This window comes from Diceros bicornis, chromosome 29 (genome assembly GCF_020826845.1).
Source record: "Diceros bicornis minor isolate mBicDic1 chromosome 29, mDicBic1.mat.cur, whole genome shotgun sequence".
Classification (NCBI taxonomy): domain Eukaryota; kingdom Metazoa; phylum Chordata; class Mammalia; order Perissodactyla; family Rhinocerotidae; genus Diceros; species Diceros bicornis.
In genome coordinates this window covers 21478849-21493371 of record NC_080768.1, presented here as the reverse complement: position 1 = coordinate 21493371, position 14523 = coordinate 21478849, and the positions used below count along the sequence as shown (strand labels likewise).

Genomic DNA, 14523 nt, shown 5'->3' with positions numbered 1-14523 from the left:
TGTTAGCTCAGGGCTGATCTTCCTCACAAAAAAAAAAAACCAAAAAACAGTTAGGGGATGTAATACGTTAAAAATTACTTTCATAAGTAAATAGGAGGAGTCAAAAAGATGGCCGAAATTTAATACCATTTCAAACTCTCTTTAGATAAGCCAAAATGGTTTTGGTTACAAGATGCCAGATGTCCCTGATGTATTTCCAGAACTCTCAGAGCTAAGGTAAAAACCTTGGAGACTAACGTTGGTATTTGTTGTCTATTTTATTTGTAAATATAAACCAGATCATCATTTTTATATCCATATTAAATAAAAAGATTTTTTTAAATCTCACTGTTCCTACATTGTGGTTATCTTAGTGGGAAGGTTTTATAAATCAGCTTTATGTCTTGTAGGTTGTATTTATTAAGTGACTAGTATGTACCCAGGAACTTTTCTAGATGCTGGGAATGATATAATAGTTACCAGGATAACAAGGTCCTTTCTCTCAAGTTCTTTACATTCTTGTGAGAATTATTTCTGACTACATTATTCCTGGAAATTTCAAAATTTATCTTGGCCTATTTTAGACCTTTTCATTGTTCCTTTGTTAGATAGAACTTGGTACATAGAGAAATAGATTAACGTTCTCATAAAGTAATAGCGAGGTGTTTTTACAGAGCCAAATTTTATTCAAATTTATGGCAAGTAAGTTTGTAACATTCACGTTTAAGCTGCTGTTTCATGGAACACTGCTTCTCTCAGATGCTCTATGAAAAAAGTGTTTTGTGGCCACTTGACTTTGGGAAGCATTGCTTCCTTTATACCTCCATTAAAGGTTTACAATGCTGATAAGGCTGTTATTATTAAGACTACTGAATGCAATTAAAAAATTTTTTTTTGCAGTGCTTTTTTTCTTTAGGATATATCCCACTGGGAATGTACAGCCAAATACCCATGAGAAATTCTATAGTTAAAAAAAAAGTTAGCTTTATTTGACCCAGTGTTCTATGTCATTTTTAGGAAATGGTAATTTATTATTTTTTTTAATGAAGGTTTACAATATACCACATAAATGTTGAGTTTATAGGCATTGTAATGCTTTCAACAACCCCGTGAAGTAGGTACTATTATTGTTCCCATGTTATAAAAGATTCTCTTTTTTTCCTTCCTTCCTTTTTAAAAAAATTATTATGAAAATGTCAAAAATACAAAAAGGTGAACCTCTTGGCTTGTCTTGCCTCATATACCTTTCTTCCAGCTTTTTTGAGGAAATATGGGTATGGGTCAGGATTATTTTAAACCAAATCCCAAATATTATATCATTTTTACCCACAAGTTCTTCACTAAATTTCTCCACCAGGTGAGGACTTTTTCTTTACCATAACCCCAATCCATATCATCATCATACCTAACAAAATTAATGATAATTTTTTAATATTGCCTTGTTTCCTCAATGTCTTAATAATTAAATTTTTTTCTTGGTAGTTTATTTGAATCAGGATTCAAAACAAGGCCTACCTATTGCATTTGAATACTGTATCTTTTATGTTTCTTCTAATTGTCAGCCATTTCTCTCCACCTTTGTTAATATATATATACACACACACACACACATACACACAGGTAACATATATCACACATACATATGCATAAACAAATTTACATATTCATATAAGTACATATTTATGATACGTATAAGTTATATACATATTATGTTGTTATATATTTATTGAAGAAATTGGTTATTTGTCCTAAAGAATTTCCCATACCCTGTTTTTGCCTGATTGCGTCCTTGTGGTACCCCTGAAGATGTTCCTCTGTTTCCCATATTTCCTTCTACTGGTGGCTAGATCTAGGCTGTTGATTAGATTTAGGTTCAGTTTATATCAAATCATTGCCTTGTACACCTTAAACTTATACAATGTTATATATCAATTATATCTCAATAAAGCAGAAAAAAAAAGATTTAGATTCAATTCTTTTGGCAAGAAACTTACATCATAATTAGTGCATACTTCCTATTACATCACATGAAGCAGCAATGATGTCTCGTTGCCCTATTTTTGGTGACATTAGGATTGAAACAGGTTGAAACACCTGAAATCATTGACTATCCGTTATTTCATGAAGGGTTGCAAATATGATTTCATACGGCCAGCAATAGCCAGAATTCTATGAAGAACTTCAAATCAACTGTTTAGTTGTATTGAAATACACTTCATACAGGAAAGGCAAGATACATGCTTGATTTTTTTTTTCTCTCTATCAGTTTTCAGAATAATGCGTTGATGCACAAGCAAGCTCCAAAGGTTCTGATAGGCGAGGCTTTTTGTTTGTTTTTGTAGTTTTTTTGTGTGTTGTTATAAACTTATAAATTTAAAAAGATACATATTTGATGTGTTTTAATCCGTTGAACTCATTATTCTTTCTGATAAGAGTCAATAGGAAACTCTTCAAGTTGTCTTCTATGTCCTTTCTGGCAAAACAAAGATGCAAGGGGCTCATTGTAAACATTTCATTTCCCTGACCTGAAGTCAGCTATTTCTCTGACAGGCACTTGTTCTTTCTCAAAATAACAATATCAATATTATTATTATTGATTGCAGGATAAGTTTTTGTTTCTGTTTTTTACGTTTCTTCTGTCTTTAGGTTATGTCACACCAGAGATGTATAGCCAAATACTATTTTTTAAAGTCTCTTCAAATACTTCTCTGGATGATTATATAGCTTAGAACAAACAGGTTCATTTATTCTCATTTGCTTTGAATTTTAGAAACTTCTTTTTTTATTTAATCTTGTTTTTAAGTTATTTAATGCTTCTATGGATCTGTAGTCAAAACTAAAAGATATGTTCAGAAAGGTTTAGCTTCCATCCCTATCCTGTCCATCCAGTTCCCTCTTTATCCTATGGATATTGATTTTTGTTTTTGGTTTAGCCTTCATGGTTGCTTTTCTTTAAATATTTTATAAATATATGTACACACACACATGTACATATCTTTTATTGTGATAGCCACACACCTATTAGCTAAATAGGCACCAAGGTTAAAATTGGGAGGTTGTTATGGCTGTTTGTGTACCCTAGTATTCATAGTCCTGTAGTAATTTGATGGTACATTCAGACTATGCGGCATTGTGGTTGATGTTTCATTTGTTTTTAAGGTTACAATTTGCCTTCCTTTGTGCATATATAAAAATAGATACGGGCATACCTTGGAGATATTGTGGGCTGGGTTCCAGACCACCGCAATAAAGTGAATATCACAATAAAGTGAGTCTCGTGAATTTTTGGTTTCTCATATAAAAGTTAGGTTTACACTGTACTGTAGTCTGTTAAGTATGCAGTAGCATTATGTCTAAAAAAAGCAATGTACAACCTTAATTTAAAAAATACTTGATTGCTAAAAAAATGCTAACCGTCACCTGAACCTTCAGTGAGTCGTGATCCTTTTGCTGGTGGAGGGTCTTGTAAAAAATGCAGTATCTGTGAAGTACAATAAAATGAGGTATGCCTGTATTTCAAAACTTATTTAGAACCCTATCAGCTGAATAAAACTAAAAAATTGTGAATATTTATCATCATGGAGAAAAACTAGGTGATTGATATTCATTAACATCATTTTTTCTGTTGTGTTTCTAGTGTGTCACAACTTACAGACATGAATGAACAAGAGGAGATATTACTAGAACAATTTCTGGCTTTGCCTCAACTGAAACAAATTATTACTGACAAGGATGACTTAGTAAAAAGTATTGAGGAGCTAGCAAGTATGTCTTCCCTTACTTCTTAAATTTCCCAAGAGAAATGTATCTTTACCTAGAAATAAACCAGAAATTTATCTTACAGGAAAAAATCTCCTTTTGGAGCCCAGCTTGGAAGCCAAAAGGCAAACTGTTTTAGATAAGGTGAGTTAGTTGTCATTTTCAAGAAATCCATATAATTTTAAAATAGAATAAAACAGCATTTTGATTTTCTTTTTTTAGTATGAATTACTTACACAAATGAAATCCACTTTCGAAAAGAAGATGCAAAGGCAGCATGAACTTAGTGAGGTAAGGCTGTTGAGCTCTTTTCCTTACCATAAGAATTTTTAATCTTAACGTGTATGAGCCACCTTCTTACTTTCATTATTATCAGAAAGCATTTAGTAGGTGTCTGAGTTATAAGGCAGGATACCTTTAAATTCAGATAAATAGCTCTCAATTATGAGGCATTATAAATCATTTGTGCTCACAGAAGAGCATATTTGGTTCCAAAACAGAAAAATATGAAAAGCCCCATAAAGAATTTTCCTGGGAAAGTTCTTGTAAAGCCAGTTTAACTCCTGTAATAAAATTTAACAACAAAGAACTTTAACTTTAGGCTCACTTGAAAGCTTATGTACAGATATCTTAAATGAAAAGTTAGCAAATTGAAAAATATAACATATAAAAAGTGTGAAGTATAATTCACCACAAAAAATAGATTTTATGCTGGAAATCCAGATATACGAAAAATCAAAAGCATTTTCAACCCATATTTCTGAAAAAATAGATCTTTAAAAGTAAAAAGGGAGTAGAAGATATGATCTTTATATCTCATATCAACAACCAACATCATAATTAACATTATTCGATTTCCTTTAAAATCAGTAATTCTGGATGGTAAAGCTAATGTAGTAGAACATAAAATAGAAATAAAACAACAGAAAAAAAATAATGGTAAAGGAAAATATAAATTTAATATGGGTTTCAGATAATATGATCATCCTTTAGAATAAAATAAGAATAATAGCTAACCTTGAGTATTATGTCTCTTGCATTGCACTAAGCTATTTACATTTATTGCCCATTATTTCCCCCAAAACTCTATGAGGTAGATATTGTTACTATTTTCTCATTGTAGAGATAAGGAAACTGAGGCACAGGGATATTAAATAACTTCCCTGAGGTCATATTAATAGAAAGTATCAGAGTCAGGAGCCAAACATAAGCAGTCCTCCCTCACTCTTAACCAGAATATCTGAGAGAATCAACTGAAATATTCTTACATGTGTACTAGATGCTGAAGAATCTTTTCACAATAGTCAACATCATTCCTTATACAAATTCTTAGTAAACTATCCAATTAATTCCTTAATTGGATAAAGAATATTAGAAACTAACAGCAAACATCACATTTAATGACTAACATTTCCAGGGTCCCATTAATATTAGGAATAAGATAGTGATGCCCCAATATCACTACTATTTAACATTGTTTGAGAGATTCTGGCCACTGCAAGAAGACAAGAAAAAGCAATATAATGTAAAAGAAAAGATGAAACTGTTGTTGACCAAAAACAAGCAAGCAAAAATCCTAGCAAATTGAGAAAGCTTCCCCTAGATTCCAGCAACTACCAGTGCAAAATGAAGTAGAGGAAAAAACTCATTTACAATAGCAACAAAACTGTAAAATACTTAAAACTGAACCCAATGAAGTGAGTTAGGCAACTTTACTGAATGACATAAAAGAAGACTTGAGTAAATGGAGTGACATAGAATATTCATGGACTGAAAGATACAGTATTATAAAGATTTCATTCTTCCTAAAATAACTTAAAAATTTAGTATACTTCCAGTCAAAAATCCCAAGAGTATTTTTTTTTTTAATTTTAACAGATTTATTCTAAAGTTCATCTGAAAGACTAAAGGGGTAAAAGTAGTCAGGAAGAGCTTAAACAAAAAGAAAGAAAAAGGAAGACCTCCCTTCCCCAGCATCAAAATACACTGTAAAACCTCATTATTTAAAACAATAGAGTAGTTTTGTAGGAAGAGAATATCAGTTCTATGAAACAGACTATGCAGTTCAGAAACAGGTTTGTGTGTATGAGTAATTGGTTAGAAAAAATTGAGGATTTAATAAATTTTTTAACTAGCAGTCCACTTAGGAAAAAGTTAGATCCCTATATCATACCACCCACAGGAAGATACTTTAGAGTAAGTGTTTAAGTGGAACCCATGAAAGGCAACTATCTCCTAGGATTTTTTTTTAAGATTATAGTGGGAGGGGCCAGCCCTGTGGCTTAGCGGTTAAGTGCGGGTGCTCCACTACTGGCGGCCCGGGTTCGGATCCCGGGCGCCCACTGACGCACCGCTTCTCCGGCCATGCTGAGGCCGCGTCCCACATACAGCAACTAGAAGGATGTGCAACTATGACGTGCAACTATGACATACAACTATCTACTGGGGCTTTGGGGAAAAAAAGGAGGAGGATCGGCAATAGATGTTAGCCCAGAGCCGGTCTTCCTCAGCAGAAAGAGGAGGATTAGCATGGATGTTAGCTCAGGGCTGATCTTCCTCACAAAAAAAAAAAAAAAAAAGATTATAGTGGGAAAATCCTTTGTAAGCATGATACAAGAGGCAGAAGAATAAAAAAAAATTGATATATTTAAGCTATATATAAATTTAAAACTTGTATTGAAGATCACAAAGTCAAAAGTGAAGTAAAGAAAAGGGAACAAATATTTGTAGCATATATGACAAATATTAACGTCAGTAGTCCATACAAATAGGCAAAGGAAAGAACAAGAAACTCACAAAAGGAGAAATATGGATGTCCAATAAACATTCCGATATAACAGTTACTCTGACCCCTGGAACATTTATATAACAATTGCTTGAAGTGATTCTTAAACACTTAAAAAGAACAAACCTTGATTCCTAGGCTCTTCTCTAGATGTGCTCCCTCAGAATCTCTGGGGATGATGAATTATCTACACTCTGAAGTACGGAAACCACTTCACCAGACTGTTGATGCCAGGAGTGCAGGAACCTGTCCTGTTTTATCCCCCTGTATACCCAATACCTGGTCAGTGCTTGGCACATAGAAGGTACTCAATATTTAGTGAATAAGTAAATGGAAACATTTGAAAAGATGCTCGACCTTACAACAGTAATAATAATAATAAGCAAAATCACATCATCTCTGTGAGCCAAACTTGTAAAAATAGATAACCAGTGTTGACAAGGGTGATAAGAAAATGGTGCATTCCTGTACATTCCTGTATGTGATGTATCACAGTGAGATACCACCTCATACCCACTAGGATAACTGTTATTTATTTATTTATTTTTAATTTTATTTATTTATTTTATTTCCCCCAAAGCTCCAGTAGATAGTTGTATGTCACACCTGCACATCCTTCTAGTTGCTGTATGTGGGACGCGGCCTCAGCATGGCCGGAGAAGCGGTGCATCGGTGCGTGCCCGGGATCCGAACCCGGACCGCCAGCAGTGGAGCTCAAGCACTTAACCGCTAAGCCACGGGGCCGGCCCCTAGGATAACTGTTATTAACAATAGTTTTAGTTCCTATATTTAGGTCTTTGATCCATTTTGATCAATGTAATTTATTTTTATATATGAGGTTAAGTAAGGGTCTAACTTCATTGTGCATGTGGATATCCAGTTTTCCAAACACCATTTGTTGAAGACTGTCCTTTCCCCCAGTGGATGGTTTTGGCATGCTTTTTGAAAATATTTGACCATACATGGGAGAGTATATTTCTGGGCTCACTGTTCCATTGATCTCTGTGTCTCTTCTTATTGCCAGTACCACACTGTTTCAATTACTGTATCTTTATAGTAAGTTTTGAAAGCAGGAAGTATGAATCCTCCAACTTTGTTCTTCTTTTTTAAGATTGTTTTGGCTATTTGCGGTCTCTTGAGATTCCATATGAATTTTAGGATGGGTTTTTCTTTTTCTGCAAAAAACAATATTGAGATTTTGATAGGGATTGCATTGACTCTGTAGATCACTTTGAATAGTATTGTCTTCTTAACAATATTAAATCTTCTAATCCATGAACGCAGTATGTCTTTCCACTTATTTACATCTTCTTCAATTTCTTTCAGCAGTGTTTTGTAGTTTTTAGTGTACAAGTCTTTCGCCTCTTTGGTTAAATTTAATCCCATCACTTTTGCCATATTTTCATTGGCAAAGTGTTAGGTCCTGGCCCACACTCAAGGGGATTAAACAAGGGCAGGAATACCAGGAGATTGAGATCATGGGGGATCATCTTAGAGGATGCGTACCACTATGAGCTGATTCCTAAATCCCCAAGAAAGGACACTAATTTGCCCAGCTTCTCTCATTTAATAGTTTGCAGCCAGTGGCTTGGTTTCTCTTGTGTTAGGTACCGACCCCTATATCGACAAGCTGAGGAGCTGGTGGTGGCAGATTTCTTCAAGAAGGGGCTACATAAGGCACATAATGAACTGCTTCTCCCTACCGCTGCCTCCTTTTCTTTCCGTCTAAGGAGTTTTGCTGAGCATTATAAACTAACATAGTGCTTGCTTTTCTTTTTCAGAGCTGTAGTGCGAGTGCCCTGCAGGCAAGGTTGAAAGTAGCTGCGCACGAAGCTGAGGAAGAATCTGATGATATTGCTGAAGATTTCTTGGAGGGAAAAACTGAAATAGATGATTTTCTCAGTAGCTTCATGGAAAAGAGAACAGTATGTAATACTCTTCAGTTGAGGACCAGTGACAGCACAATATCAAATTAAGTATATTCATGAGTAAAAGGACGTTAGCACATTACTGGGCTGGAGTTTTGAGTGCCCTAAGAGGAAACTGAAGAGGCCTCTATTGAGAAAGATAGCAACATCCTACTGTCTCTTTAAACCTGCTTGTTGTGAGTACACAAGCAGGTAAATGGAATGATAGTTCTGTTTCAGAAGGGGTAGAATCTGTGTCATTCTGCAGTAAAACTAGTAAATTAGCTTCAGTCTAGTCTCAATAGTTGTAATATACTCCTGAGTAACCTGTTTCACAAGTTGTTTAAAAAGAGAATAATCTATACAGATTAAAAAAAAAATTTTAATGTTATTGAGAACTGTCTGGAACAGTTTCTCTTCTGATATTTCCATTATATTTAAAGAAAAATCTAAAAAGTCTGCTTAGCAATATCCTGCCCCTTTGTTAGAGTACTAAATAACCTAATTTCTCTGAAACATCACATTTAAAAAATAACCTCTTGTTACTAAACTTTTAAAAACATGTGCTACGTGTGTGTGTGTGTGTCCTATTAAGGAAAGTGGGGCAGATTTTATTATCCCCATTTTCCATAAGAGAAAATTGAAGTTCAGGGACGTTAATGACTATGGTTATAGCATTAATAAGGCATTGATTTCTGGTCCATTGTTCTTTGGTACTATATAACTGTACCTTGAAGTTTTTATCTGGTAAGTTTCCTGGTTAACAATACTAGGATTTATTTTCTTATTTTTAAAACACAGATATTTGATATTACATAATCAAAATTGATATAAAGGATCAGAGTTTGTTTTACATTCTGCAAGTTTACATGCAAAGTTTCTCTTTCCAAACAAAATTAAATGGTTTGGTTTTTGGCTTTTTTTTTTGGATTCTTAAATTCTGAGCTAGGGGCTGGCCCGGTGGCGTAGTGGTTAAGTTCTCGTGCTCTGCTTCAGCGGCCCGGTGTTTGCAGGTTCGGATCCTGGGGGCGGACCTACACACCACTTATCAAGCCATGCTGTGGCAGGTGTCGCACATATAAAGTAGAGGAAGATGGGCATTGATGTTAGCTCAGGGCCAATCTTTGTCAGCAAAGAGGGGAGGATTGGCAACAGATGTTAGCTCAGGGCTAATCTTCCTCACCAAAAAAGAAAAAAAAAATCTGAGCTACCTTAAACATTCAAAACCTAAATAATATCAACAGGTTAAAAGTTTCTTACTTAGAATTCTGTCATAATGTAAGAAGTACTAGGCAAATTGTTGGAAAAGTGACTGCTATTTTAAATTTATCTTCTAGATTTGCCACTGTAGAAGAGCCAAGGAAGAGAAACTTCAACAGGTGATAGCAATGCACAGCCAATTTCATGCTCCACTATAGGTAAATCGTATTCCAGAAAGTTTGAGGCTCAAGCCTATTGCATGACTATTCTTGAATGGAAGTGTTTTTACCAGTGCCTCTTCAGCCAGCTTCAAGCATAACACTATCATTATAGCTATTGTGCTATATAACATAGAATGTTTTGTATTATATGTTAAGCATAATATTATATACATGAGTATATAACCATAGAAATCTTTTGGATATTTTCTCAGTATGATGTTGGCTTAAATGAACTGTTTTTTTCAATCTTTGATAGCTACTTACGTAGAACTATAAACTATCATTAGTCCTTTCTCTCGGCTGGGGTGTAGAGTATACCATTTCACTTAGTCGACATATTCTTCAGTAGTCTCCTTTGTCATTTCTTCCTTTAAAATGAACTTCCAATCTGTCTCTTTTCCATCCCACACCAGGATTATTCCAATAATTTTCTGGCCAGTCCCCTGGCTTTAGGGCTTCTCCTTCCTGCACAGCACTGACAGAATAATCCTCTTAAAATACCACTCTGATATAATTTCTCTGCTCTAGAACTCATGAGCCCCTAGCAATGACGGTAGCAATGTCAAATTTCTCTCTCTGGTTTTAAGCCTTCTGTAAGCTAAAGTATATCTGAGATCATCCATTTTCCCCTTATGTTCTCTCACATGTCATGTTATTTCTTCTATCCCCATATCTTTGTTCGTGCTCTTACTTGATCTCAAGACATCCTTCCTTTTCCTCTATGTATCTTGTTTAGGGAATGATTTGGTTGCTAGCACTAGACCCCCAGCCCAACGAGTTTAAGTAAAAGCTTGTGTTCTGGGATCATGCAGGGATACATTATAAAGCCAAATGCAACTAAGTATAGCTCAGTCACCTGAGAGTGAAAACACGACTAGAGGCCACAGTAACCAAAGCAGCTCCTTTTCCTCGCACCCTTTTTGAGCTGCTTGTTTCTCATTTCTGCACCTCTGTTCTGTTCTTTTCTGTCTCTTGCTCTCATGTTCTTTCTCCCTTGCTCTTCAGAGAGCCTTGCTTTGCTACACTTGCACATGCTTCAGCATTGCTACCCACAGGCATGATCATATCATGACAGTTCAAGCAGCCCATGGAGACTGACAAGGGTGTCACTACAAATCCCTGGGAGAGACTGGCCCGGTATGGGTGAGGTGTCCATCCTGACCTCAGCAGTTTGGCCTGGAGATTGGTGTCATATGGTCCTCTGACCACTCAGCTGGGCTAAAGGAGTAGACTTGGAGAAGGGAGTGTTGGAGGTTCCCTAAAAAAGGGAGCAGGCTACCAGAAGGGGAAATGACAAGCATTTCTTATCTCCAGCTCAAACTCATCTGCCCCTTCTCTCAATCTAGTTATACTTAACATTACTGCCAAGACTGAATTATTTTATATCTTATGTTACAAATCACACTGTCAATCCCTGAGGGTAAGGGTTGATTTTTAATATCAAGTGTGGATTTCTCAAGTGGGCACTGAGTAATTGCTTATTTATATGAACATGCTAGAATCCTTTCCCCACCTCTTTTCCGTCATAATCAGGTTACTTTCTTATAGGTAAATCTTAATTGGAAGAGAATGTACAGGGATGAAAATTTATCATCTTAAATTAAATCTTAGGTTTTTTGATTTTCTTTTCTTTCCAGATTTTCCAGGTATTCCTGAAAACATGAACTGCCAAGAGAGGAATGGGACACAAAACTAAGCACATTTATATTTATGATTTGCAAATTGGCATTTTGTCACAGTGGCTGAATTCATAGGTGTACTATACAGATTGTATACAGATCTGAGACTGAATTTGTACAGATTACAATGATTGCTATGATCTTGGCTTTGAGAAATTTTTCTGCACTGTTTGCACTGTGTTTATTTATTGTTGATAAATCTTATTATATTTAAGTTCCACTGCTGTTCCTCTCTTATTATTGATTAAATACCTATGCATGTAATTTTAGCTGATTTCAATATTTTATAAAATTACTTCATTTTAATTTGTATTTTTAATTTGAAACTGCCTCTTTTCTTTATCAAGAATGGTTTGTTTAGATTTTTTCCTCTCAACCTTTTTTGAAAAATTACTTGAAAGACTCTCATTTTTTCCTCTTTCTTTCTGGATGATAAAACTTGCAAAACCAATTTGTTTTTAAATAGTCACAGTGTCAGGAAACACCAAACCTGCCAATGTGCTGTCTCAAGGAAGTAACTTTTAATACATACAATAAATCAGAAGAATAAACCAGCTGCTTATATTGTTGTTTTACTTTTAAAATTAAAGATGTATTTAAGAAGCAATACAGGTAAATAAATATTTTACCTAATAGAAAGAAATGCCTTTCACTTAAACTAGTCCAACATAAACTTTCATGCTAATTTTTTTTATATAAGTATTTGATGGGTTTGTGGTTGGATAAGGATATGCTAAGTTCCTAAAGTTAAAAATAATCTTTTTGTTATGAATAGTAAATCTAGACACAAACAAGTGAATGAATTTTTCTGACCTTTACTGTGAGTTAACTTTTCATAAGAGAAAAGCTATAGTAATAAATAAAATTAATATTTAATTTTTAGGGAGTCTAGTTTTTAATTAATTGAATTTTCTCTGTAACTTGTACTGTGTTCAGCAATTTGCTTCTGTACCATATTACAGAATAAACACATTTTATGGGTAGCTGTAAAAGCTAATAAAAGAGAAAATCTTGAACTATTATCTGAGGCTTGGTAAGGTAGTACCTAAATTACAAAACACTCTAATGCATATTTTTGTTTAAATTTCATCCCAATATGATTGTCATTCCAAACACCAGCATACAGTACAGTTTTGTCTTTATTCTTCTGATCTTCCTATGTGTTTTTGGCAAAAGACCTTTAGGAAAAAAATTATTTTCTTGGACTTCAAAACTACTTAGTTTGTGTAAGGGCAAATATTTACGTGGACTATAAAGATATAATTTGGAAAAAGAAATTAACTTCTATTAATCGCCTGTTTTCCTGGCACTGTGCTAAGGGCATGCCATTTAATCTTAAAGAGGACCAGACGAGGAAGGTGTAATTATTATTCCAGATTGATTGATAGATGAGATAATTAAGGTAAGTGTTTCAAATTAGTGGCAGTCTTCTGGGCATTCAGAAACCTCTCCTTTCTGCACTGGCCAGCAGAGCTTCAATTTTCCCAACAGTCACTGCAGTGGAGGACATAATCTTTTAGTCCCAGTCTTTTGCAAACAATCAGGTAGTTTTCTTAAAGAAACCAGGTAGAGCCCAGAACAAGAGACCAGCAGACCACAGCCATTCAAAAAGGACATTAATTCATTTGATTACTAATTTTATTAAGCACCTACTAAGAATGAGGCATTATGGATATACTATACAATGATAACTCAAACAGTTTAGGTGCTTATCTATCTTCCCCTCCACCAAAAAATATTTTCTTATACAGTAAATCTCTTCTACATAATCACATAAGTAATTCATCTCAGTGTTCTTTAAACTATCCCAGTTTCATTCTATACCAGTTAACACAGCTTGTTTCTCCTTCCAAAATTAATTAGATAACCTCCTTATAACCCAGTCATTAAAAAGAGGAGTTTGATCATCATTATCTGCATTTAACAAACGTACAGATTAATTCAGATATAGGTCATATAAGTCATCCGGAATGAAAAAAGTCTGCATTTTAATGTCTGTGTGAATTTTGGTTCTGTTATGGCAATAGAAATTCTGACTTTTTTTGTAATTTTATGGCTATATTCTTAAAATTGGCCATATTGGAGAAGCAGTACCAGAGGGGGAAAAAAATGCCTCCTAAAGCAGAGATTCTGATTTACTTTAACATATAATAAAAGACTAGATGGAAATCAGAATGGTAGAGGAAAGCTTAGGAGTTATTAAATTAAATTATTCGGGGGGGGGGGTGGTTTGTCCTGGGTAGAAATTTAAAAGTTAATATCTCAAAATAGAAGGAAGTTTTGTAAATAAATGAGAAACATACTAAAGATATCTGTTTCAAAATAGGAAGCTTTTCTAGGAATAAACTAGACAAGGAAGTTTACATTGGAATAGCGATTGTCTGACAAGTAAGGTTGATCATAATTTATATAATCTTAAACTGAAGGACAGCTCAGATTCATTTTCAGGGGAAGAAAGTAAACTAATCGCGTGCTCTTAAAGAATAAAAATGTATGCCAGGGTTTCCCTTCTCTTCACCTTTTATTCTAAAAAAGTTCCTTTGTTGATTTCTGCATCATGATCAAAATTCTTAGCTACTCCATATCATTCAGTTTTCCTGAATATCACTAAATAATAAATCTCTTGAGCTCTAAATATTACTAGTTGGGAAGTAACTTGCCTTGAGTCAGTTTTACATTAGTTTATTCTCTATGCTTTAAACCAACTGCCCTAAATAAAACACTTCCTGATTGATGTTTGATTTAAAATGAGAATTTCCTGTTAGAGATTTTAGCCTTATTGGATTGGTCTTGCTCTTTCAAGGCCCTGTGAAAGCACCATAAAGTTTTAATAAGCAATAAATGTAACCTTGTATATAAATTTCAGTGTTAGGTTAGCTTCTAATAACTAGTCTAAATGAACATATGCTTAAATTATAATGTCTTGTAAAATGGGGGGCTGAAAAAAGAGTGTGTGTGTCTAACGTGAAAGACATCACATTTAAAATATCAAA

General features: G+C 34.4%; 1 protein-coding gene across 2 annotated transcripts in view; it reads left to right on the top strand.

Annotated features, from left to right (window-relative positions):
- The window catches only part of VPS37A (VPS37A subunit of ESCRT-I), a 42249-nt gene extending 30455 nt beyond the window's left edge, over nt 1–11794 (top strand). The window contains exons 6-12 of one of the 2 annotated variants that reach the window (XM_058525090.1): nt 146–216; nt 3617–3744; nt 3824–3882; nt 3961–4029; nt 8305–8448; nt 9768–9809; nt 11489–11794. In XM_058525090.1, the coding sequence (XP_058381073.1) occupies nt 146–216; nt 3617–3744; nt 3824–3882; nt 3961–4029; nt 8305–8448; nt 9768–9809; nt 11489–11515 (540 nt within the window). In that variant the 3' untranslated portion in view covers nt 11516–11794. Of the gene's footprint in view, nt 1–145; nt 217–3616; nt 3745–3823; nt 3883–3960; nt 4030–8304; nt 8449–9767; nt 9849–11488 lie in introns of both variants that reach the window. The other variant, XM_058525089.1, reaches the window with a different exon arrangement.
- The last annotated feature ends 2729 nt before the right edge of the window (nt 11795–14523 follow it).